Here is a 27,096-nt window from a genome sequence, read left to right as displayed (position 1 = left end):
AAAGTGTGCAGCTGCTAGATCGTGCTGCATTATTATTCCCCATGTGGTTTTTTTTTTAAAGGGTTGGCACTTTAGAATAGACTTCTCTGTTTATGTGCCGAGTAAGGCTTTTCCGAGGTCTTCTCGGGGATTCTGGAAAGACCTCTTCCTGCTGATCTGCGGGCTGTGGCATCTTGCGTTAGCAGGAGAATCCTGAGAACAGCAGGGAGAAATGGAGATTGCATTCCCTGTCTCAGGACATTTGCATAGACTTGAATAGGAGGACTTCAGTGCCAGGCGGGCACTGAGGGGGTTTTGTGGGAGTCTGGCCTTTAGTTCTTGCCATTGTTTTCATTGTCTGGATTCTCCAAAGTCCTTCGGAGGGAGGCTTATTGGTTGGAGCCAAAATGTTCCATCATTGCTACTTTTCTAGAGCTACAGACACCTAAGAAACGTACTCGTTACTGACCATGGCTGGTTAAAGTCTTATTTAGTCCGGGACTTAGAGCGTGCTGCTGGGAAAGGCAGTTTCTTTGGCTGTATTCACCTCTCTACCTTTATGTTCCCCAGTGGGATTGGCTGTTTGCCTGTTTCCACGACAGGGTGTTTGTGTTGGTTTCAATTATTCAACTGAATTTCAACCTCCTCTAACCACTTCCATTCATTTGTTCAGGAAACTGGTATTTGGAGGCTGTTGCCAGCTGTTTTCCCCCCTCCCTATCACTGAAATATAATCCCAGCACGATCATAAAGACCACATTCGGTTTTGCAGGTCTGTCTTCTCTCTGGTCTAAATAGGTTGGTAAGCAAGAAAAGAGACAGTTTCTTTGAGCGGAAGTACTTGTGTTGGGTGTTTTAAGGCAGCAGAAAGTTGGTGTTGGATTCTTAAAACTTCCATCCTGGGGAATGATGTCCCAAAGCCAGACCTTGGGAACCATAGCAAGATGCTATTAGGTTGTTGATAGTGTCATAAAAGAAAGCCACAAGGGTGTTTTGGAGCAGGTGGGATGTAAGGGTGGAGACAGCTGGAGAAGAAGGCATGATACGAAGGACTTAACTGGTTATAGGCATGATACGAAGGACTTAACCAGTTATAGGCATGATACGAAGGACTAACTGTTTATACCAAGAGAACAGAGGTTGCCCACTGGCCAACACCTGCGGTAGAGATTTGGGTCTTAATGGAAACCACTGCATTCTGTTGGGAGGGACAGAGATAAAGATTCTTTGAGATGAAGACAATTCCAAATCGAACAAAGCCTTTTAATGGAGCCTTCTAGTGAAAGTTAATTGAGCAAATGATAGAGGGAAAGAAATCCTCGTCAACCTTCATAAAACTTGTTGAAAAAGAACCTTCCAGAAAATGTCCCAGGATGTCAGAGCGTGGAAAGGTTTTATTGTAAAACATACTGTGCCCCATGACCCCCAATAATGTTCCTGAGATGGCTAGTGAAAACTGGGCTGAAGTGCAGTGGGAACCTAAGAGGAGTGCCTTCCTCGAACTGCGGCTCTGGAGGAAGCATCTTTGAGATTATCTAACCCAAACCTCCCCTTCCCTCTCACCGAAGTAGCTTTCAGGGAAACTGGGACCAGAAAAATGAAATGAATTACCTGTGTACCTGTTATTACTCTCAGAACTTATTCAGACCATGCTGGGGAAGCAACTCTCAATTTTTTTCCTATTGTATTCAAGGTAAATAAAAAACCAAATCTAAAGTAATCGAAAGAGAAAATGAAATAACTCGTGTTGATGTTTTGGTGGTAACACTGATCTGGAAGCAGCAGCTGCAGGGAGCTCGTTTGTGGGATAAGAGTGGATCTTGAAAGTGGCAATAATGGTGGAGTAAAACCAAGAACATGGCATGAGCACCCCCAGCAAAGCACTTTGGGCCAGTGGTTCAAAGGTGGCCGTGAGAACCACTGTTACCTAGAGGGAAGGGTCCTGGGTCCTCAGGCTGGTGCTTTAAGCAGCTCCTGCTCTTAGGCTGAAGGCATTCCAGGCCATTCTTTTAAGCAGTCACATCGGAAATCTCCGTTTGCCAACATGGAGAGTCTTCATACTACTCCAGGAGCATTGATCTCAATTTAGAAACATGCTCTCAGCTCACATTTGGGTCAGCGAAAACAGGAGTTCAGAACATGTGTGTCTCTTCTGGTCTCCATCTGTTTCCCTGAAGTTGAAAACTGGGTACCTAGAGGCAGTTGACGTTCTGATCATGTTCGTGGTCTGCTTAATGGGAGGGTGGTAGGCGCTGCTCCTAATGTAGAATCCGAGTGAAGGCTGAAGGAGTCCTCCGTGCACGGCACCGGCCCGGCCCTGGCTCGGGCACTCTGTGAGTGTTCACTGTCGCTCTATAGGCCTTGTCTACAGAATGAATGACCCAGCCTTCGGCGTCTCTAAGGGTCTGTGTCGTTCAGAAGTTCTACCCTTTGTACTTTGATTTCTGACAGCTGTGAACACTGAACAACTGCACAAAATCAATTTTTTTACTTATAATTTAAAAAATTTTTTTACTTAAAAAGTAAAATTTTTTACTTAAAAAAATGAAAACCTTTTTACTTTAAAAAATCTTGTATTCTAAGTACAGGTGACTTATAATCACTAGCTGTTGACTTTGACTGTTAACCTAGCATGTGCAAATCAAGTGCTGACTGAGGCTGAGAGCTCAGTTCAAGGGCGCAGTCACCTTGACCGAGTCCGAGTGCGTGCCCCGTGCCAGGCCCCGCCCGGGCCTGGTCTCGCACCTCCCTCGCTCATCACACAACCGTCTTTGTAAGGAGCTACCTCCTGTTTGGCAGACAAGGAAATGGCAGCTCAGTGCAGTGGCTCGCAGCTGGCGGCTGAATCAAGATGGGAGCAGAATTCGTTATCTATGGCTGCGTAACAGTCTAACCACACACTCCGTGGCTTCAAACAGCACGTGGTATTATCCGCCGCTTCTGAGGATCAGGGGCGCAGGCCTGGCTGAGCTCAGGGTATCTCAGCACAGACCTGCAGTCCAGGTGGGTCCAGGGCTGCTGTCCCATCTGAGCATCGAGAGGGGGGGTCTGCGTCCCAGCTCACACAGTGTGGGGTACAGTAAACATAGCTCCTTGCAGGTGTCACTCTAGGGCCTCAGTTTCTGGCTGCCTGTTGGAGGGAAGCAGTCCTTAGTTCTTTGTCATATGAACCTTCCCAGCATGGCTGCTCGCTTCCTCAAAGCCAGTGACGGAAGGAATCTCCTCAAAACCAAGGTCTCAGTCTCCTGTTACCTAATCACACTCAACCATCACCTTCGCTGTTGTCTGTTGGTTTAAAGCAAGTCACAGGTGTCCCCACACTCCCAAGGAGGGAATCCCACATGAAGGTCAACACCAGGATAAGGGTCGTCGCAGCCACCCTGGAATCTGCTCCCCTCCACACAGTGACCTGCGTGGAAGATACAACGTACAAGCCTAAGATATCAGTACGAAAGGGGAGTGATGTCAAGGAGGGATCTGAGTGAATGGGGTGATGTAGGAAGGCCCTGCGTTGGGACATAGTGAACGAATTGATGTGAACCAGAGGAGTGGACCAGTGTGGGCCATTGTGGAGAGAGCAGTGGTGAGGACCAGGCCTGGTGGGGAGGCTGGAGCAGCCGGGGGCATGGGGAGCAGAAAGCAGTGACCAGCACCCCATCCTGGGAAGTGGTGGCTGTGAACAAACAGCCTGGTCCATGGAGTGTGAGCCACTCCTCGGCTCTTAGACCCATCTCTGAAGGGCCACCATCACTCTCGCGTCCCCCAGGTATAAGTGTTTGACCTTAGGAAGGGGTCTAAGATTGTGAGGTCAGTTACCCATTTCTCTTCTGGAAAAAGATGTGCTGATACATTTTCTAAACACTATCTGAGCCTCGAAACTGTGTATGTGGCAGGAATGACACCCTGTGTTTTTCTCTCGTGAACAGAAAGCGAAACCACGGACAGCGTGCCCAGTGATGAGGAGGGCACCGAGGTAAGTAAGCGGGCCCCGCCCCACGCTCCTACCTACCTTTCTTTTCTTCTGATCATGAGTTTTACTTTTGGATCTTTTTTTTTTTTTTTTTTTGTGGTTAGGTATATGGAACATAAAATTTGCCGTACTTTGGGGTTTTGAATTATAAAATCAAGCTTTGGGAACTGACAGTACCATTAGAGAGAGAGGCTGTGAGGGCAGGAAAAGGAAACTGAAGTCCAGGCCAGGAAACTCTGATGTTTTTACCACTGTAAACAGCCTAATTCACAGGCAGAAATAGAATGTCCCAGTGACCAAAAGCAATGGCCAGAGGTCGAGGTCAGAAAGTGCTAAGCAGAAGCAACTCCAGGGGCACCTGAGTCCCCTCCCCCTGCGAGCTCTGCGCAGGGGCCAGGTGTGTGTTCAGTCTGGATTCTGAGTCACCTGCTTCCCTTTGTTTCCGTGCTCGAGGCTGGGCTCACACAATGGCAGGAAGTGGCTGTAATGGGGATGGAAAACATTCCTGCTTAAGCCTGCTTTGTGTCTGCAGAGAGAGGGAGAGGGAGAGAGGGAGACTGACTAATGCCTGTTTGAATTACTGGGTTCCCAGTGCACTAAATACTTCCAAGTATAGTCCAGGAATTCTGAAAAGGCAGTGTGAGGTGTGGGTGCTCATAGACATTTGACCCTGTTTCTTCAAGGTCAGAATTCCAGCTCCTTCTCTGAAGGAAGCTACCCTTGAGGTCAGCTATTTGCTTTGCACCCTGGAGCTCTGAGGGGCACCCATTTGAAAGCAATCAAGGGATGTTCACTGTTGGGTACTGAGTCCCTCACTTCCCTCCCTCTGAAAATGCTAGTTGACTCAGAGATTGGATTGGGCCATCAGTGAGGAACCAGTTCTCCATGACAACCAGCCACCGAGGCCCAGCACCTCCCTAATGACCAGGCTGGGCAGTGGGAGGAGAGGGGAACCAGAAACCAAGTTGCTGCCTTGTTTTCCTGCCATCGCAGAGCAGCCTTGGCTGTACTTCTGGGAGGTGGCAACTGGGAATTGATAAAAAGGGAAGAGAAACCTCTGCTCGGGGCATGAATAGCTGGGCATGGGTTTTAGCTGAGGGATGTAGAGTTGCTAAGCTTCTGTTCCTCCCACAATTCAGTTAAACACCAACACGTGGGGACGGTGGTACATATTTTACTTCTTAATCCTCGAGTGAGGAGTAAGGGTATTTTTTTTCATTGATTTTTAGAGACTGGAGGGGCGGGGGGAGGGAGAGAGAGAGAGAAACATCTATGTGAGAGGGACACATCGACTGGTTGCCTCCCACAGGCACCCCCACCGGGGGCAGGGATGGAACCTGCAACCCGGGTACGTGCCCTTGACTGGGAACCGAACCTGAGACCCTCCGGTGCGCAGGCCGACGCTCTAGCCACTGAGCCACACCGGCCAGGGCAGTGATGCATTTTTTTAAAAAGCCATCTAATGGAAGGCAAAGAAAAATATATAGTTTAATTCTTTTCTTTGGAAGGGACGGCCACCCTGGCGGAAGAGGAACATCGAAGGCAAACAGTACCTCAGCAACATGGGCACAAGGAGCACCTACCTGCTGCCCAGCATGGCGACCTTCGTGACCTCCAACAAGCCCGACCTCCAGGTCACCATCAAGGAAGAGAACTATCCGATGCCTTTCAGCAGCTCCTGGCCCCCGTACCCCGACCACTCCCTGTCGTCCCCCGTGAGCCCCGCGCCCAGCAGCAGCCGGCCCGACCGGGAGACCCGGGCCAGCGTCATCAAGAAGACGTCGGATCTCGCCCAGGCCCGCGTCAAGAGCTGTTAAAGCCTCCGACTTCCCCTGGTGGTTGGGATTTCTTGGCTTTGTGTCGCTGTTTGTTTGTATTTTATTTTCCTCTCTGACACCTATTCTAGACAAATCTAAGGGAAAAAGCCTTGACCATAGAACATTGATTGCTGTGTCCAACTCCAGTACTGGAGCTTCTCTTTAACTCAGGACTCCGGCCCATCGGTAGACACGTGTCTCTAGAGCCTGCTGGATCTCCCAGGGCTGCTCCCTCAAGTTCAAGGACGTCATAGGACCAACACCCACACGAGCAGCAAGGTGCTGCTGTGTTGCCTGCGGTCAAGGCCAGCGGTGGAGCGGGTGCCTCGGAACAGAGGAGAAAATGTGAACTAGCTGGAATTTTTTATTCTTGTGAATATGTACATAGGGCAGTAATAGCGACGTGGCCGTCGGCTTCTGCACCTTACGTAAAGCACTTACAGGTAGACCTTCTCGTGCCCTTGCCTCCTTCCCAGCACAGCCCCTTCCCCGCCCGCCCGCTCCTTCCCTCCGGCGCCCCCTCCGAGGCTGTGCTCCACACCCCCAGGAGGAGAGGAAAATGAATTTCTACACAGATGCCCCGTGTTAAGACTGCTTTAAAAAGAGAGAGAGAGTCTTTCTAATCTGCTATGCTTGAATGCCACGCGGTACAAAGGAAAACCATCTTGGAGACCTTATGCAAATCCCCAGATTTGAAGACAAAAAAAAAAAAAAAATACTCTAATTCTAACCAGAGCAAGCTTTTTTATTTTTTATACAGGGGAGTATTTTATTCAAGGTAAAATTCTAAATGAAATGAAATTGTTTTTTATCTTTTCTACAGCAAATTTATAATTTTAAGATTCCTTTTCTTGTTTATCAGCAGTTGTTATTACATCCTTGTGGCACATTGTTTTTTAATTTTGTAAAGGTGAAAAAGCTTTTATGAGCTCATGTAGCAATCAAATTATCCTGTGGACTGATAATAAATGAATATGATATATGGTTAAATTTTTAATGGGCATCACGCCTGGCTTTGTCTGTATGTGCTTTCGAGCCCCGTCGCGGGACGGGACTGGCAAAGGATTGTTTTTTCTTGGGAACCAAAACATTGTCCCTTTTCCAACCCAACAAACCCCGGAGGTTCCTCCTGTGAGGATACAAATGGCCTCTGCTGAGGGCTCGCTGGGCTGGGTATTTTATAGGAGTTACCTTCCACAGTCATCAAATGCTTTTACTCAAGGTGAGATAGTGAGAGTCAAGGGCATGAGTTAAGCCCAAATCTGGTGTCACGATGGGGGGAGTCTTCTCACCACTCCACTGTTCTCTGCTGTGAGCATGTGCCACCCACCCCTGTGCTTTTCCTGTTCTCATCCAGAGGCTTTTACCTATAACTAAAATTCTGTATTTATGTCAGTCACATAACAGGCCCACGGGCAAGACATCTTCAAGAACAGGAAATGGCCCTGGCCGGTGACCTCAGTGGTTAGAGCGTCAGCCTGCAGACCAAAGGGTTGCAGGTTCGATTCCCTGTCAAGGGTACATACCTGGGCTGCAGGTGGGATCCCCAGCCCCCGTTGGGGTGCGTGCGGTCGATGTGTCCCTCTCACATAGGTATTTCTCTCTCTCTTTCTCCCTCTCTCTCCTTCCCTCCCTTCCACTCTCTCTAAAAATCAATGAAAAAAGTATCCTAGGGTGAAGATTAAAAAAAAAAAAAAGAACAGGAAAGGTTTGCTGGGTGTCTACTCTTAAGTCCATCTTCTTTCTGGGACCCGGGGCCTTTGACACCAGTCTCCGAACTTAGGGCACGTCTTTTCAAGAGGGAAATGGGAATTGAAGGAGCCCAGGCTCCACCACCTGTTCGGCGTGTCAGGGTGTAGCCCTGGCCGTGGGGAAGCCGCTGCACGGCCTCTCATGCTCCCACGATGCCTGTGAAGCCCGGGTGCTGACACTGAGCTGCTACCCACCACCCCAGGGGTGCGGAGGAGATTGCTAGGTTAATATTTGAAAAGGCTCCGTCAGTGAAAGGACAAAGGGCTATTTTTATGTCCCTCTCGGTGTGAGGTTGCAGATATAATTAGTGGCCATAAAATTCTGTAGCCCTGAACAAAAATTAACCGAAGCGTTTTACCGGTGGATGCGTTGGGGTTGAAATGCCGCGTATTGGTGGTCGTTGGCCGGTTCTGTGAGGAGCGCTTTGCTGACTGTGTGTTTGCCTCCGTTTCACAGGAAAACCTCACTTTCTTAGTGAAAAGGGGTATCAGGAGGAGGAAAGGGATGCTCCCGGCCTCCTCAGCACTGTGCTCTCAGGCCCTACCCTTCTCCCAGGGCTTTGTGACTTATATCTAAGTCATTTTCTTTAATCACCCTGTTTTAAAAGAAGTTTAAAGAGACTACAACAGATGATAGCCCTGAGTCCCATAGCCTGGCGATGGAAGGGTTAAAGGTAGCCCCTATTCCCTGTCCCCCTTTCAGCAGCTCTGCTGGTCCCAAACTCCATCCCCCCTGCTTCCTCCACTTCTGTGGTCATAACTGGACTCCCCTAGAACCTTGCCAGGTGAAAGAAAACTCAGAATTTGGAAACGCACAAAGTACTAAAGATCACCTATGGCTAAGAAGGCCATGAAACACAGAATCATGTTGAAATTATTTCAGAGAAAGGCCGTGTTGTTTCTAAGGGTTACTTGCCAGCAGTCCCCATGAGGAAGAGAAGCCCATGGGGCATGTCACGGGCTCATGCCTCAGACCTTGCTGTCCGTTAGAGGAAGTACCAGGGACACGTGCTTCCTCGGCTGGCATCTGCGTGAGCTGATACGCGTTTACGATGGGCTCGAGTGTGTGTGTATGTGGGTGTGTTTTAAGTAGCAAGCGCAGTGTGACAACCATTGGGACAATGGTCTCCATTCTCTGCAGCCAGCACCTAGGCCCCTCCCTGATACCGAGGAGCATTGCACAGCTGTCAGCTGTGAACTGACTCTAGGGGCAGGACTCCTGCCTCACCGTAAGGCTGAGAGAACCCAGCACGTCCTTCCAGATCACCCTTTGCGAGTCTGAATAAGAGCATAGTTTCCATGTTCTGGTGGAGTATGTGCCAAAGGAGGTGTTCAGTCTATTTAAGTGTATTTTTAGAGAAGAAATAGTCACGGATAAGAAATATACGCAGCACAAATCCGTTGGAAATTAAAACCTGAAATATTATCTTTTCTTCCCCCTGAATCTAAAGTATACTAAATGATCAAGTAACTGCTTTGAGATGAAAATGTTAGGAACAGGAAGATTTGTGATTTGGCTTCAGGACTTCTGAGTTTTGGGGAGTATTTTGCAAGTGAATGAAAAAGATGTTAAGCCCCAAAGGGCCTCTGCTTGGAGCCAGAGACAGGGGACATTAGACATTCCATTTGCCTGAGGCCCTTCTTTGAATGTTGCATTCATTAGGTTTTCAAAGCCCCCTGTTATTCTAGCTACGGACAAACAGACCCAGACAAAAGGTGAAAGTAAGAACCCCACCATTCTGCCAAATTTCTCCCGAAGAAGGACAAAAGGCATGCTGGGAAGAGGCCTGCCAGCAGGTAGCCACGATGGGTCCCTGGCATGCCGTGCCAGCTATCCAGTGTCTCGGTACCAGTTTTGATTTGGAAGGAGAATGGAGGTGTTCAGCTGCTTCATCCTGAAATTCCATCCTGTGGCAGAGCCAGGGCCTGGATGGTCAGAACTGGTGGGACCTGAATCTGACCAGCCAGGGAGCAGGGAGCCAGCTCCCCATCTGTTCCTAGGCTGCAGTGGACCCCTCCCCCAGGGTGTCACAGTCCACAGGACTGTATGCTTCTCAGGGCTGTGTCTCAGCCACACTGACTTCCCAACATGTGGACTGAGGTTGGCTACATAGGAGGAAGTCACCCCAAGGCCTCCTCCAACTCCCATGGGATCATCTCACCAAAAGGACAGGGCTGGGACCCTTGGCTGCACCCCTTAGGAACACAATAAGCCGAGGACCTGGAGAGGAGACCCCCAGACTGGGCACAAATTCCAGTCAGGAGACATGAGAAGATGGTGGGTGAGATGTTCCCTCCTGAGGCTGCCTGGCCTCTGGGCCCCAGCCAGCCCTCTGGACACTGAGACAACCGCGTGCCTCAGCTTGGGCATCGCTGGCCCTGCTGTGCAGGCAAAGGAGGGCTTTGTAGAGGTTTCCTTCTGTGGCCACAGTGACAACAGGTGCAGGAGCTCCTGTCTCTGCTACTGAAAATAGTGCCCAGGAGGAAGGAAGTGGCTGGGCCTAATAGCTGGTTTTAGCAAAAATGTTAAGTCTATCCAAGAACTTGCATCATGCTGTGGAAGGACCAAGACGTGGGGCCTTTCAGTTCACACAGTCTGCAAAGACCATGTTCTGGAGCCCTTCGGCCAGTTTCTTAAGTGGAGAAGCGACCTGCGAGCTCCCGTTCCTCCCAGCCCTCTGCCCTCTGGAGGGCCTGTCGGCTTCTCTGTATCTGCTTTGTAAGCGTGTCCGAGCAGAGGCTGCTGGCCCTGCAGGATGGATGGTGCTGGGCTGTGCCACCGCCACCGGGCAGCCCCTTTCCTGCACACATGACTGGACAAACCCCGCTGTCATGTGCAGCAGGCCCTGTAGCAAAAACAGTTGATTTTAGAAACACGACTGTTTTTGCAGGTGCAAAAAAATTCCAGGCTGATCGCATCTCTGAGTTTCAGTTTTGGTTGAGAAGAACATTTGAAAATCTAAACACCCAAACATCTATCCACATGAATCATCAGGGAAGTAGAAAACCGCTCTGTCCCGCCCGTCTGCCAGGAGCCTGGGCCGAGGATCTGAGACGCTCAGATTCGCCGTGTTCCCTCTAATGCGCCGTTTCAAAGACGCTGGCATTTTGAATCCAGCAAATGCACTTGAACACGGTGTCTGGAGTTTGAGGATAATGTTATCAGCTAGAGGGGGTGAGTTCCTTGTGGTGAGTGACGGCTAAGGCTTTAGTCATCCCTAGACTTCGCATTGAGAATATTCTCTACAGAGTTTGCTTTCCTGTCTCCTAACAAGATGATAAACTTGGACGTCTCTGGCCTTCCCTGCACAATCTGGTACATGAGCACTGCAGCATTCTCCCTGGGGAGCTCATGTGCTGTGTTTTTAATGTAACTAGGAAATACAGAGGGATTTCAGAATGAGCTGTGTTTTTAATGTAACTAGGAAATACAGAGGCATTTCACAGCCTGAGCCCTGACATATTCAGGGTAATAGAAATTTTAGTAAGCATGTAAAATGCAGCCCAAAGCCGTTGCTCCAATTCCACCTGGTGGCTCCGGGGATCATTTGCAACACGGCTATGATATGGAAAGGAAACCACAGGCTGGCTTAATTCGTGTTTGCAAACTTTATTTGCAAGATTGATTTAAAGTAACGTAATTCCAAATGCCTTTCTTGAGCATCTCGTGAATTTAATCAGGGGAAGCAATCATCTTGCTTTGCCTAGGGCTGAAGGACACGGGACTTTAGCACTAACGTTGGAAAGTCTCAGGCAAGCTGGGAGGAGTGGGTCACCCTAAATTCAGTTCTGGGATTCATAGGATTTTCTAACCCTAGGTGAAAGCTCCTTGCAGAGGCATTATTGAGGGTATATTATTGATGAGTCTATTACTGATACTTTAATTTAGTAGTAGGGTTCTGTTAAGAGAAGTAGATTCATTCATTCAACTCTACTCATTGAGTTCCTTCCTTGGCCAGTACTCTTCTCAGTGTGAGAGAGCTGTTCAGAAGTGAACAAAACACAGTCTTTGTGCTAATGGAGCTTAAACTCTAGCCAGGGTGGACATTCAGCCAATTAATATTCTTTGAGTGACAATAAGAAAAATAAAGCCGGGTAAGGGAGATGGGAGCGAGGGGGCCTTCAAGCCTTCATTGGAGAGCTTCAAGGATGAATTAAAGGGCTGGCAGTTGCAGAGGCCAGCAGTTAGTGGGAAAGAGGAAAACAGTGTGTATCGGCAGGGTTCAGTTGCAGGAAACAGAAACCACTCGAGCTATTTTAGGAGGACCCTGCACACAGAGAAGCCGGTGTTTACCACATCGAGCCCACGTGAGGCTGCCCCCACCTGCCACCCCCTCGAAGGTGGGACATCGGGGGCTGACTCAGGAGTGCTGACTGTGAGAACACGCTGCTTCAGCCGAAACCCGAGACTCGCCCCCACCCTAACTATCTCTCCACACCCGTCAAGTCAGTGACTGAACAGTGAGACCCGGCTTTAGAGAGACCCAGTGTCTCCACGGACGCGACTGCCAGTGGTGACAGCCAAGCCAGCAGGAGGTGGCTTTGGCTTCAGCTCCCACTTCCGATCTCACGCAAACGCGTGTAACTAGTGGAACCTAATCCACGGTTAGAGGCCCAGCTGCGAGGAAGTCTAGGAAACGTGGCTCTAGGTTTCCTGCCTCTGCGGGAGGGGAAGGCGCACTAGGAGGAGCTGGGGATGGGGCCGGGCGCCCATGCGGGACCTGAGTCACCTGGAGGACACCACCCTCCACCAGGAGTACCGGAGGAAGCCAGAAACCCAAGGTTAGGACACCCAGAGGGCGAGGCTTCCCATACCCCCCAGCGTAGTGGCAAGAGGCTGGGTTTTTGCCTCCAAGCTGAAAGGTCAAATTACTTACAAGGGTAAGAATATTAAAGGAGCACCAGAGTTCTCGGGAGCAAGTTACAAAGCCAGTCAACAGGGGGCAGCACTCTGAAGAGACTTAGGAGCAAGAAAGTGAGGCAGAGACTGTCTGTCCAGCCAAGCTGTCCTTCAGGTGTCAAGGTTAAAGGGAACGGTTTCCATGTGCCACAGCTCAGGGGACACAGCACACGTGTACAGCAGGGGGTGAACTTTATCTAACAAAGCGACACCTGGGAAAACGTCAGCAAGAGGACTGGTGGTGGAAATGTATTCTATGATGCAATTTTTGGTAATATATTATTACACTATATTATTATATTATTTATATATTATGTATTACATAATTAGGCAGGCACAATTATACAATTATTGTATATATGAATACAATATAAATATAATATATAATGATACAGTTCCATATTAATTGTAGAGCTAAGATGAAAACAAGGGTAAGGACACAGATTGAAGTGTGGTATCTGTATATTATATGTTCTGGTAAAGTAGCAATCATGCCACTGAAGAAAAGAGGGGAAGGGGCAGAAATGGGAAGATAGACCAGTAATACAGCTTTGGTTTCTCCAAGGTTTTATTCAAAGCAAGACGCACGTGCAGTGAAACAGTTCTCTTCAGTGTGTATCCCTGGCCCTTTCCAGACACAACATAGCCATCGCCTCTTTTTTAAGGACAGTGTGTGGGAGGCTTGAAGTCAGATGAGCTTTCAGACACAAGTGCCCAGGGACAGATCATTCCTGCAAGTCTCTCGGCCTCTGGGGAGGGATTTGATGCGGCCCGCCGCTCAGTGTGCCTGCCATTTGTACTGTGTGGTCTGTGCCACAGCCTTGTGACATTGCCAAACGTCAAGGTCAGCGGGAAACGTGGGAAATTACAGGTTAGCTATACTTGAACGGCGTGCAGAAAACAAGCTGAACCTTCCTTTCTTCCACAGAGCGAATACGAAGCACCCTGCACGCTCTCCTGCAGTGGCTGTCATTTATCGTATGGTCTAAATCCACAGCTATTTCTTTCGACAACATGGTTTTTTAAAACAGTACATGCTTAATGGAAAGCTTATTGCTGTCTGTTTGCTTCTCAAGGAAGTTCATGATGAAGATGTAATTTGCACAAAATGTTTGTAGACATTTATCATCCAACAGGGGACGGTGGCGATATCACTGACCACAAGAAAACTCGTAGACAAAATCCACTAAAGAAGCATCAGCATCTATCTAGAAAGTTAAGTAGTTATGTTAAGAAGATTGTGCTAGTTAACATGAGCAGCTGCTAAAGATGCATGTACATAAACAGAGCACTGTGGAGCAGCAATGACGTTTTATTTAGATCCAAGGTCTGCTCTTCTAAAGGAATGCTTTTCATTTCAATAGTGCTGGCCCAGCAAAGGGCCACTGGTTCTGGCAGGACACTCCGCCCACGTCCCGCCAGTGGGTGGGAAAGTCCAGGCCTCCACGGTGCTGCGCAGAGCAGTTGGGAATGGAAAACAAGGCTTTCCCCCCTAAATCACCCCCACACGTGAGAGTATCTGAAACTTGCATGATGAGTGGAGGGGGAAAGTGGAGGATCCCATGGTCAGAAACGAGAGGCAGGGCTTGCTAGGTGCCCCACAGAGGTGTTGCCCTTTCCCGCCCAGTGCACGAGTCAGGAGTGAGGGGTGAGGGTGGAGGGACAGGGGCCCGGCGGCCAGTTGGCTCCTCCTTGGCTCTGTGGTGGCTGCAGAGACATACAGGGGGCTGATTCATTCTCACCCTTGGTGGCTCTGACTGGGATGGGCACCGAGCCCCCACAAGGTGACTTTCTCTTCCAGAGCTTCGAGCAAATTCCTTGCAGACCCGTGCATCCTGGCCTGGTTGGGCCCTGTCCTCCTGTGTAGGTTCTTGTTACCTGCTTCCAAATGGGGGAGGGGGGAATATTCTTTGTCATAAAGCTGGGAATCCCGTCCCAGGCAGCAGGACAAAACAGGAAGGGAGGGGCTCTGCTGCGTGAGAGCGTGCAACCAGAATGAAACAGCCGTTTGCTTTATAAATTCATTACAAAGAAAGAAACAAAAGGCACCCAAAGCAAAAATAACCACACACTCGAACATACAAAACTGCAAAATACTTTCATAGGATTAGATTTTAATGCCCTTATCAGATGTGAGGAGTGTTTCGCAATAGCTGCATGTTCATACTAATTCAAGTGAAGTTCAAGGCCCTGGAAAAGGGGCCTCCGTATCCTTGCTGTGAAAATACGCCCATGCTCAGGAGCCTTCAGGAAACGAAGTGTGATCTGGAAGAAATTAGCCCAGTGGTAGTTCAGGCAGGAAACTCAAACATAACTGTTGTCTTCTTCCTTTTTAGATTGGCTTTCCCTCAAGGCTGGGACTTGAACTCTATCTCCAGGGTTACTGCCGGAGGGGGAGATGGGCTGGCAGGAAGGGCAGAGATAGACATAACTTTTTAGCCGGTGGACGCCCCCAGCTCTGCAGGATAAATAGAATTCTCAAGGCCTTGGGATTTCTGAAAACTGCCACATTTCCGCTAGTTGAAGATTCACTTTGTTTTTTCATATGTTAACATTTATGACATTAGAGTCTGTAACACCAGCAGCTGGGCAGAGGAGGGAGGTGCCAACGTGGCTGGCATTGCCTGCGGCCACACAAACGTAGCCATCGTGGAAGCATCTCTCCTCCCTCTTGGCCACTTCTGTTTCATTGCCTGCATTGATGGCACCACACACCGTTAACTTATATTTGTGTCCCTAATGGTCACTGACATGTCTTTGCAAAGATCATAGTTTTATTGTGTTGAAACAAAAGTCACCATGTGCGCATAAGCTGGCTGGCAGATGCCAAGCGTGACAAATTGCCTCATCACAGAGTAAACTATAACATTTTCAATTGGTGTGTCTACTTCATGCACCATATTAAAAAAACAACTTATCCAGGCTCCAACATTTATCAAACGTTTCTAGTGATTTTCAATAGGAGCTGCTTAATGTTTATCTTTTGAAAAAGGGAAAGCAAAATGATCAGTTTAACCAAAGAGGAAAGGCCAGCAAACCCCTAGGATTCTCCAGGAGGCCTTCCAATGGCATTGTCAATCTTAGGTGCGCTGAGGAAGCCACCTAACGTGACCGGAAGGCAGCGTGCCCCCATCAAGCTGGGATATCGCAGGTGGCCTAATGATCTGGAAGGATATTTAGTCTCTGATGATGACATAAACCAGGGTTTTGCAATTTGAGTCAGGTGGCCGGGAAGTAGGGCATTCTCTTCAATGATTACATTTCGAAGATAGCTCTCGGGCCTGAGAAATATCCTTGAGATGTGAGACTCGCAAAGGCTGGTTTAGTCCTTAACAAGATTTACTCACATTTGAAGAGAACAGAGAAAGAAGTTCTGGAAGAAGAGGGAGAACCAGAAGGTCTCTTCCCTTATTTTCAACAAGAATTAAGACTCTTTTTTTTTTTTTTTCTAATGTGCCCTCACATGCCTTAGCATCTAGAACACACACTGTAGATGTTCCCTCAATGTCTGTGGGATGAATAAGTACAGCACACGACAGATCCTGGTGTGACCGTCTGACGCTTTATCTATGATGTCAAACCCCATATCCAAAACTCTGTTCCATGGAATGTGAGCTTAGTGCGGGCGGATGGGGATGGGCTTTTAAAATAAAAAAAAAATTGCTTGGCAATCATTTGGTGTCATTTTCTTCTTTTAGTCTCATTTAAAAAAAAATGATTGCGATATCATTTACATGCAGTCAAATTAATCTTTTTTTATTTTTTTAACATATCTTTATTGATTTCAGAGAGAGGAAGGGAGAGGGAGAGAGAGAGATGGAAACATCAATGATGAGAGTCACTGATCGGCTGCCTCCTGCACGCCCCCTGCACGCCCCCTGCTGGGGATCGAGGCCGCTACCCGGGCATGTGCCCTGACCGGGAATCGAGCCAAGATCGCCTGGATCCTAGGTCGATGCTCAACCGCTGAGCCACAGCCGGCCAGGCAAATGAATCTTTTAAATGTACTCAATGCAATGTGGACAAGCGCATAGCCATGTAGCCGGCACCGCAACCTCAGGAGAGCCGCGTCCCCACCTGCAGGAGGGTGACCTGCCTGCACGACATCAACATATTTTCAAAAGTTTGGTTTCAAGAAGTCTAGGGATATGGGTCCACCAATGGGCTTTTTGTGACAAACACTTAAACTGAACTTTAGGATTCTTCCTCTGTCTTCTATTCCTCAGGCGGCCTGTGAGTCCTGGCGTTCTGGGGGTTATGCAGGCCCCGCAGTGCTGAGGAGGGCACGTGACACAGAGCCCTCTCTGTCTTCTGCTGGTGTCCCTTGAAATGTAACCCCCAGGGCAGTTTACTGGGAAGCTCTTGAAGCTTAAGCTGCAGGGTCCCTGATCTGCTGGGGCCTCTTCTAAGTCCCCATGATGGGGCTAAGAATGGGTTCAAAGGTCATATATTTATAAAATTTGCAAGTAAGACATTGAAGCAACAAATTAAGACTGCTGGCTTATTCCAGCCTGACTTCCTCTGTTTCTATTTGCCTTGTGTTAGTGTTGGGAGTGGGCCCGGCTGTTTTTTGCTTTAATGGAGTTTGAGTTGGAGATATATTTAGTTTGGGTTAGATGAAGTATATTTATGTGGTTTTCGGACCAAATCACATGGAGTTATTAATAACCTTCCTGATGAGGAATGACTTCCAAGAATACCCCCTCGGCCCACTGAACAGGTGTACCCAGTGCGAGGACATGAATGTGCAGAGTCAGAGAATGATTTGACCCGCGTGGAGCACGTGGGGCGTGAGGAGAAACGTGTTTGAGATGTGTGGAGCCAGAAGTGCGTCTGTGGAAAATTCTTCCAGTCCTCCAAGTGTAAAACTGCTAAGCAGAGGATTAGGTTCTCACTGACACTCAAAAGGGAGCTCTCCCCAGCTGGGAATGACCTTGGCAATGCAGAGTATTTAATTCTAAGTTCACCATGCATATATTTTATTTTGTTATATTTTTTAGTTCTTTTGTTAATGCTCACCGGGGGATATTTTTCCCATTGCTTTTCAGAGGGAGTAGAAAGGAGGGGGGGGAGGGGGAGAGAGACAGAGGGAGAGAGAGAGAGAGAAACATCGATGTGAGAGAGACACATCAATTGTTTGCCTCCCTCCTGTGCCTGGACTGGGGCCAGGGATTGAGCTTGCAACCCAGGTATGTGCCCTTGACTGGGAATCAAACCCATTACCCTTAGGTGCACTGGCCAATGCTCTAACCACTGAGAACACTAGCCTGGGCCATATATTTTATTTTTTGATAGAATTTGCATGAAAGAGAAATTGTCAGACTTTCTATGTTTATGGGACACAAACCTGTAGCAGTATTACAAATAGTAAACACACCTGACACAATTCCTATATGAAAGAGAGACCATAGAGCTTTCCCCAAACTTGAAAACAATCCTGGATATTTATACTGTATTACCAATAACAACTTGTAAAGTGCAAAGGAGCTTTCCAAAAAGCTAGAGAGAAGGCTGTATTATATTTACATCCTTTCTACAAAAATATTTTTAAAAAATAGGTAGCTAATAAATGTATGTTAAAAGTACAGTAGAGGTGTTTTAAGCAGTAAATTAGTGAAAACCCTAAATTTTCTGGACTTCTTGATGTTCATGTTACTTGTCAGTTTAAAATTTATAGCTTGTTTTGCATTTTTTTCTCACTCGTTGACATTCAAACCTATTTTTATATTGATAATGTTGCATTCTTTTCCCCCTAAAATCCTGAGAATGGGTAAAATGATGCCAGTTGACGTTAGCCCCAGCTGGGAAGAGGTCAGGCAAATGAGGCCCACAGGGTCAAAGAGGCCAAGAGGTTCAATCTTAAAGGCATATCCACTCATAACTTTATGTCTGGAAAGGCAAAATCTTCCAGATAACAAAGCGTGAAGGGACTCAATAGTAATAGCTAAGAATCCTTCAATGTACAGGAAATTGTGGGCATATTTTTGAGGCTCAAAATAAGTGACCTTCAGATAAATTATGTTTTCTTCGCATAGTGGATGGTAGACTTTGGGAACCTTGATATGTGAATGATGAAGGGAAAGAAAGGGCCAGGCATGTAAAAAAATAAAAGCAATCTCCAATTACATATAAAAATCACCCTCTTGCTACTCCCCAAGGATTCCTGAGATGCCTCGGAGGAGTAGGAACTCCAAAGTGATGCAGAGAAACCTCGGTTCAAATCCGGGCTCAGCTACTCTGTGTCCCTGAGAAAAGTCTCTTAACCTCTCTAGATTTCAGTTTCCTTGTGTGTCCCATGGACACTAGAATCTTTTTCTCCACCAACTCACAGGGGTTGCCAGGATGAAATACGCGAATAGATATAGAACCTAACACACTTCATAAATGGTACATTTTATGAATTCATTTGTACCTGTGATTTCCTAAAGCCTTGGTTACAAATAAAATGTGATCAAATAGGTGTGAATGTTTTTTATATGGGAGCCTTTTCATCTGAAGCAATTGGAGCACTTCTGTGAGTCTTGACCTTGATCTGCTTATTTATTGTGTGGGCAGGGGCACAGGGGTTGGGGTCCTTCACAGAGCTCCTCCCACTGCCACCCATCCGTGCTCACAAATCTTGAGTCGATGGCATTGGAATGTACTGTGAGCCCCAAGGCCATGCTATCAAACCTCACGAAATTATTTTCATCAACAAACGTCAGCTGTGGAATTTTCCTTGTAAAAGCTAATTCCAGTCTTCCTTGGAATTTTTAAACAGCTCAGCAAGCATTGGAGACCTAGTATAAGCACGGAAACTGTTTGCTTAGGAAGAAATAAACTACCTTAAATGCACAGACACTTGCAAAACTCAGTCATCGCTCTCACCACTCTGAGTATTTTGAGAGCCAAGCTACCTAGTCAAACGCTGCACAAAAGCTTTTACTGGAATCAAACTTCAGCCAGGGATTAGCACCGATTCTGAGAGATTTCATTGGTCTTGTTTACATTCTTTGTGCAACTTCAGGACACTGTGTTCCCTTCCTTAAAATTGCACAATGCTGCCATGTAACAGCGGTCAGCCTTCCCACTCCAGGCCGGAATTTCCTCCTGGCTGGTATTCTTTGCAGACGGCTCTGGGTCTCTCGGTGGGCTGGCACATGGAAAAGAACATGGGCTTTAGGGACAGTCACATAAACCTGGGCTCGAGGTCTTCTGCTGTCGTTTCAGTTCTTACTTAATCTGGCTCTTCGTTTGTTTTTGCTTTCTTCTATAAAATAGAAGTAATGATATTACAGTCTCTGTAGGGTCATCGTGAGGGTTGACTAAGACAGTGTGCGTAAAGCATCCAGCATAGTGCCCGGCAATCTTAAGTTCTCTAATAAATGAAGCCATTATTTTAATAAGGGCACTAAGGGAACATGCAATGTTCATTTCTTTGTCATGATCTTCAATACCCAAATGCTGTACCTTTGCTTAAGTCTCGAAAGATGCACACAAAACATGTTCTATTTGAGCCCCGCTGGTATGGTTCAGTGGTTGAGTGTTGACCCATAAACCAAGAGGTCCCTGGTTCGATTACCAGTCAGGGCTCATGCCTGGGTTTCGGGCTCAATCCCCAGCAGGGGAGTGCAGGAGGCAGCCGATTGATGTTTCTCTCTCTCCCTCTCCCTTCCTCTCTCTCTAAAAATCAACAAAAGCGTATTTTAAAAAAATGTTCTATTGGAGAAGGTGCTACTAAATCGTATGGATTCTTGGCTTCAGTAACTGTCTTTTAACATGTCCTGTGGGTTGGCAAACAGGCTGTCTTGGTGACCAATTGGTCACTCTCTGAAGCGATGTTGTTTTTGTGACATCTCTGGAGATAGAGAAGGGATACCTCACTGTGAAGAGGCAGCTATGTGAAGGGAAGCCAGCCTTGTGCGATGATAACACGAACACTTACAATAATCTAAAACACTGTGTGTCTTTGCAGCCTACCCTTAGCATGGGAGTGGCCACAGATTGTACGGTATTGTTATGCACAGTTATGTACAATGAAACCTCACTTTCCAATGAATACATGTTCTTCAAACTTTCTACATGTGGGGGTTACTTTATCAAGGCGGAGGCATCAGGCTGGCCCTGAGCAGTTTGAGAAAACTTAACTTGGGTGAATCTTGCCAGGGAGGAATGAATGGGTTGGCGTTTTCCTTGTGTGTGCTAAGCATTTGCTCTTGGAAGCTGATGGTGAGCACCCCATGATGCGATGGTGGGGGGCCTGTGCTACTCATCAGTGGCCATAGTGGATGGAGAACAGTTTTTAGAGTTATACTGGTCTGGACTTCAATCTCAGCTCAGCCACTCACCATTTACTTTGAATGAGCTACTTAACCTTGTTGAGGTACCTCAGTTTAAAATGAAAATCTGATTTCTACCTAGCAGAACAATTGTTACTATTATAGATAAAAAGTTGTACTTTGGACAGTGCCCAGTATAATGGGATAACAATAAATGATGGCCTACATTGCCATTTTTGCCCTAGCCAGTGTGGTTCAGTGGTAGAGCATCAGCCAGTGCACCGAAGAGTTGTGGGTTCAATTCCTGGTCAAGGGCACATACCTGGGTTGCAGGTTTGTGCTGGAGGCAACCAATTGATGTGTCTCCCTCACACTGATGTTTCTCTCTCTCTCACACATTGATGTTTCTCTCTCTCTCTCTCTCTCTCTGCCCTTCCCTGCCTCCCTACCTTCTACTCTCTCTAAAAATCAATGGAAAATAAATATCCTCAGGTGAGGTTTAACAACAACAACAACAAAAATCTGAGAACTTCATATGCCCATCCTGGTTTGGGTAAAATTGTTCAGATGTCTTTTCAAAGAAAAAAAACACAGGCCAAATAATTCTGACTTGGACTCCTAAATGTCTGGACAATATCTGTGGGTGACTGTTAACTGTCGAGATAATATGACAGGCTGTGTTGTGCTTTGTTTTTATTTTAACCCTTCCCCTTATAAGGGAGGCTCTCTTGTGAGGACGCTCACTTGGACTCCAGTGACTTGGTGGGTGCTGTTCTCCTTTCCTTATCAGCCTGTCACACAGGCGGCTCGGCCGGGAAGGCTGCCAGGTGCCTCCCATTTCAGCCACATAAGGAAAACTCACCCGAAGTGGGCACTTCCCCTCTCTCCCAGCAGCCTTGACTTTGTCCAGTCACCAGGAAGCCCTGCCACTGCCAGCTGTGCAGTATGTGTGTGTGTGTGTGTGTGTGTGTTACCCACAATGTGACATAAAAATATATATAGGGTGTCCCAAAAAATGTATATACACTTATTATACATTATTCATTCCAATGGGTTAAACCTGAAAAGAAAGAAACGTCAATTGAGCTATCAGCTGTTAAGTGTGTGTACATTTTGGGGGCACTGCCCGGTATATATATGGTATATATATGGCTATAGAAAGGGCTTTTCCCAGGCTGCCTGGGATTCCTCTCCTGCCCGAGAACCTGCCTCTGTTGCCTCCCTCCAGCAGGGGCCACTCCTATTCCGGGGGGCAGTTCACCCTGGAGGCTACTGGGGGAGGGGTGTTGTGCCTACTCTCAGTGGTTTCTAGGCACCCAAATTCTGCTCATTTCCTCTTCTAGAAAAGTGATTTAATCCCCCAAATATTTTTTTCTTCCTTCAAGTAAAATTTGAGTTGTTGTAAGCCACTAAGCTCACGGTAATTTCGTATAGCAGCAATAGGAAACTAAGACAGCAAAGTGAAATGAGACAGGGATGCAGGAAATAGGCCCAAAGCCAGAAATTGCCAAATACCACGGTTTCTACTGTAATGCCATACATGCACCCCCTCCGTTAAAATCTTACTTCGGCAAAATCAAGCATGAAAAATAATCGGGCTCATGAGAAAAGGAGGGTTGGGGCAGAGTATTCAAAAATTATGGAGCTTCCAAGCAGAGCGCTAACAAAATTAACGTCAGTGCTAAGGAAAATGTACAGTGGTCTCCGCCGGCATCACACCTCCTCCTGGAAGCCCCTCCTTGGCCGCGCTACACCCTGGGCTCGAGCTTTCTCCTGGAGAGTGAACGTGTGTAAGGGCACGTGTATCTGATAGCGACACCTCATTAAAATGACAAACTCAATCCCAGGACAGCCTTCTCCGTCCATCGTTGCTTTCAAACGCTGGGGCCAAGGCCTTTGCCAATCCTTCATCTTCATCTGCCACTTCCCCAGACACACTGGAAAGCCCATTTTTACGAAGTTATGAAACCAGCTCCTCCTTGCACTCACGGAAGACACTTCTGCAAAATATTCAGGTTTTTTCCTTAACACTTTCATATCGTGCTAGAACTGTCTCTTTAATTCTGAAAGGCCTTGCTTCTCATTGCTTCAAAGCGCTGGTCTGCTCGGAGCAGTCGAGTAAGAGCAGACTGTAACTGGTAGCGGCAGTGAGTGCTGTGGGTTCCAACAAGGGTGGCGGTGGGTGCAGTCATGTGCCCGGAGGCAGCAGTCCTCACATACGTGTGGCAGCTACACATGATATTGGACAGTGGGCATCTGGAAGCTTTTCTCAAGGACCCAGTGCCGCCCCTCTGCTACACTACAGTTTCCTCTCGAGTCCCTGAAGCCGCCTCGCCCTTGTAATTTCCCCGGTGAAGCAGCCTCCCATGATTTTGCAGCACCGGCCCTCCTGTAGGAAATGAAAATATAGAAGAGCAGGTTCCAGAGATGCGTCCGTCCCAGCTTCTCCAGCCAAGGTCCTGCCAATGATTTGAATGCCTCTGTCTACCCAGAACATAGAGAGAAAGGCCTCGCCCACCCAGCAGGTGCAGGACAGGTGGGCCTTCGGATGCGTGCCCGAGCTGCAGGTATCGGGACCTCCTGTGTATCAATGTGGCCAGTGCATTTACACCTGTTTCCCAGCCTTGGAGCCACTCTTAATCCGTGTCTATTCCTAAACTCCACTCCTGTGCAATCCCCTCCCCTCCCCTCCCCTCCCCTCCCCTCCCCTCCCCTCCCCTCCCCTCCCCTCCCCTCCCCTCCCCTCCCCTCCCCTCCCCTCCCCTCCCCTCCCCTCCCCTCCCCTCCCCTCCCCTCCCCTCCCCTCCCCTCCCTGTGCTCTTTCTCCTCTTTGCCCTTCACATCCACCCTCCACGCTGGAAGGTGGCCCTGGGTGGGAAGGAGCTGTGAGAGCTCCAGCTGCAGCTGCAAAGCCCCACGTGGCCCGCAGGCCGCTCCTCCCTGTGCACATGGATATCTTCGTGTCCTGCTTCTGTCCTTGCCATTGGCCACTCCTGTCCTGTTCACGATCTGCCCCCTGGACTCAGGGTTGGCCTTGGCCTTTGTTCTTACAAGGCTGCACAGACCCCACAGCGTTTTCAGACTCTCCCGCTTGTTGTTTGCTCAGGAGTAAGCGTGGGTCACAGAGCATGCTGTGGGGTGGAGAAACAAAGCCTTAAGAGAGTTCAAAGGACAGCTGCAAAGACGGTGAAACCAAGGCCGCACAGCCTGGAAATAGGCGGGTTCTGGGGGCTTGAGACTGGTTCTTCCACAGAGGATGGGAAGGCCCGTTCCTTCTGCACAAGAAGATACAGTCAGGCCCAGGCTGCTGTGGCCCAGTTGGCTGGGCATCGCCCAGTGCTTGGAGAGGTGCCTGGTTTGATTCCAGGTCAGGGCACATGCCCGGGTTGTGGGCTCGATCCCCAGGAGGGGGTGGTGCAGGTGGCAGCCCATTTGTTCATCAATGATTCTCTCTCTCCCTCTCCCTTCCTCTCTCTGTAAAATCAATAACAATATATTTTAAAAAACAAAAGAAGATACAGTCAACATTCACTGAAATTTTCCTGAGAGGGCAGATGCAGAATGGGCTCCAAAGCAAAGAGAAACTGGCACATCTGCATCTTGGCCACGGAAGGGTTCGGAAGGAGAGGTGGGCACGAGGATGCAAGTGCAGCTTTCACCACTTAGTCCCGAAACAATGAGAAACGGTGGCCACGCAATGGATTAGCAAGCGCCTCTTGGATCGGATGTGCCAGTGAATTAGATTTAAATTACGCATTAAGGCAGGCTATCAAGGGCCATTACGAACCCTTCTCTGAAGGTCTTTAAAAAGAGGCTCGAGTCAAGTTAGTGTAAATGGGGTGAGAGGATGAAAGAGCTATGGAGGTAACTTTCCTGGGCCAGGCCCTGCAGGGGTAAATATTCAGAGCAAATCACTGTGTGGCCACACCTACCTGCTGCCCAGGTATCGGGTTTTAAGCCGGTTTGGTGAGAAGACTGTTGGCCTCTGTGTTCTGAAGGAGGGGCTGGAGGTACAGTGGACCTTGACCTTTAATTACCGCCACTGAGAACTGAGAACCGAGCTCCATAATCCCCTGGAACCCCTCACCCACCGGATTAGCAAAACCACCAGGCACTGTTTTCCCAGGTGTCCAAGTCCAGGACAAGGCTCTAGAGAAAAGCTGGGAAGTTGGCACTAACACAGTTGGGCGTGGGGTGGAGAGAAAAGAAAGGACTTATGTTTTTAATAATTGCTGCCAAAAGATAAGGTTTTTTATGCAACTTCTAACACCGACAGGGGGAAGGGAGGGGACTCTGAAACCAAGAGAGAAAGCACTTAGGTCAGCAAATAAGTACACAATTCACATTAGCAAGGGGGTGAGGAGAAGGGCCGGGAAGGGGCTGAGTCTATGACTAGGCAAACAGTAACATTTCCGGAGGCGTATCTAGGGCTGGGTGTCTGATTTAATTTTGTTTGGAAGTCGAGATGATTTGGAGTGTACATTCAGAGAAAGAATTTACTAACGAAGCACCAGACTACACATTGAGGTCTCTAATAGACCCAGATGATCCGTGGATTCAAATGAAGTCTTTCCACTTCCTGGGTGCCAGAGGCTCTGCCATTGGCCTCACGATGACCTCTGGGTAACAGAGCCTTGCCATCAGGGCCAGGCAGTGCACTGAGGCATCGGGAGGGGCACTGAGGCTCCCTGGGGAATTATAACAAGGAGCCAGTCAACTACAGGAGTCCTGGCTATTACCAGGAAGTGATCTAAGAAATGAAAATAAATATGCATATCAGAAGTTGGAGCTTCTTCTACTGAAGGGCTGTTTGGAAAAGTTCACTCACTTCAAAGTATGAAAACTCACTTTCTCTCTGGGTAGAGACACTGGAACCTCCTCCCGGCTGCTCTGGGCTCTGAGTGTGACCAGACCACACCCAGGGACCTCTATCCAATAGGATGGGATCCAGAGGAGGAAGCCCTGCCTTGAGCAATTTTGTGGAAGAGCAGAAACGTCAATGAAAGTTCCTTTGACTCAATGACAAACTGTTTTCATCGACATTAGCACCCAGGAGGCAAGTCCCAAGATTCTCTCCAAGTGGAATTTGAGGCGGTCATAAAGCCTGGGGAATTTATCCCTACACAGGTGGACAGGGCAGTGGGGCATGGGACTCAAAAGCCAGCCATAGGAGGGTTTCCTCAGCAGAGGGCACCACCATGGGTTCTGCTCGGGCAGCTCTGCCAGGAAGACCCCAGCTCAGAGGAGATGGTCCGAGGTGTCTGAGTATCCATGTGATTGTTAATGACATTGGGTAAAACTCAGTGTGAGGCATCGTGAGACTTCAGGTTAAGATTTAAATGTTGGCCTGGCTGGTATGGTTCAGTGATTGAGCATCGACTCCTGAACCATCGGTTCGATTCCCAGTCAGGGCGCATGCCCGGGTTGCAGGCTGGATCCCCAGTGTGGGGCGTGCAGGAGGCAGCCGATCAATGACTCTCTCATCATTGATGTTTCTATCTGTCTCTCTCCCTCTCCCTTTCTCTCTCTGAAATCAATAAAAATATATTAAAGAAAAAAAATTTAAATGTTGGTTGATGGTTTATGTGTGAATTTTATTTTTAAGCTGTGACTTCCTTCCTGTGTATTGCAGCCAGTGCATAAGCTGGGAGAAGGAGCATTGGTATCACTCTACAAGAGCTGTTTCTCCAGATTTCTGGGCAGATTTTTGAGTCAATAGAAATCTGACACTGCAGAGAAATAACTAGCTCCTTCAATCACAGGCTCTTGAGCTCAGAAAATCATATATAAACACATGTCCACCCACCCATTCATCCATCCATCCATCCATCCATCCATCCATCCATCCATCCATCCATCCCTATCTGGAGCTGAAAACTCCACATCAGTGGGAGAAGGTAGCTTCTGCTGCAGCATTTGCTGGTCCACAGCTGAAAGAGGAACTAAAACTGAAGGCAAGAAAGTGACATTTTGGAAATGCTCCTGGAGTTCACGGAGAGCAACAAAGCACTCTGTCTTTAAAGCCTCCTAGGAATCCTCATGAAGGATGGAGGTTTCCAGACTCTTGGGATGTCTGCCTTGTAGCTGCTGTAAATGGACTTGCCCGGCACCATCATTGCCTTTCCTATCACCTGCTGAAAATGGGGTGGACGTGAGACACCAAAAGCAGGTCCAAATTCCTTGCCAAGAGGAAATCCCTCTTTCATTGCTTCCCAGGAATGGTTTTTCATAACATGGTGTTTAAAAACATTTTTCTGTAGATGACATTTACTTAGACTGGAAAACTGGGCTAAGATAGTTTATGATCTCAGATTGTCTCATTTTCTTTCTCTCACTCTCCTCTCTGTTTCTGAGTTCTATGTGAAGCTTTGACCACTGAGACCTTTCACAGAACTAGGTTAGGCGGACAAAGTGTTGAGAG

The 27,096-nt window shown here is 48.0% G+C and overlaps 1 protein-coding gene across 2 annotated transcripts in view; it reads left to right on the top strand.

The window, feature by feature from the left end:
• The window catches only part of IRF2 (interferon regulatory factor 2), a 69,692-nt gene extending 62,929 nt beyond the window's left edge, over positions 1-6,763 (top strand). For both annotated transcript variants that reach the window (XM_016211279.2, XM_087814079.1), the window contains exons 8-9: positions 3,906-3,952; positions 5,458-6,763. In XM_016211279.2, coding sequence (XP_016066765.1) covers positions 3,906-3,952; positions 5,458-5,766 — 356 coding nt within the window. In that variant the 3' untranslated portion in view covers positions 5,767-6,763. The remainder of the gene's footprint in view (positions 1-3,905; positions 3,953-5,457) is intronic.
• Positions 6,764-27,096: the final 20,333 nt, after the last annotated feature.

This window comes from Miniopterus natalensis, chromosome 2, assembly GCF_054644295.1.
Source record: "Miniopterus natalensis isolate mMinNat1 chromosome 2, mMinNat1.hap1, whole genome shotgun sequence".
NCBI classification, from domain to species: domain Eukaryota; kingdom Metazoa; phylum Chordata; class Mammalia; order Chiroptera; family Miniopteridae; genus Miniopterus; species Miniopterus natalensis.
Note: the sequence above shows the minus strand (reverse complement) of the source record. Positions and strands in the feature narration are given on the sequence as shown.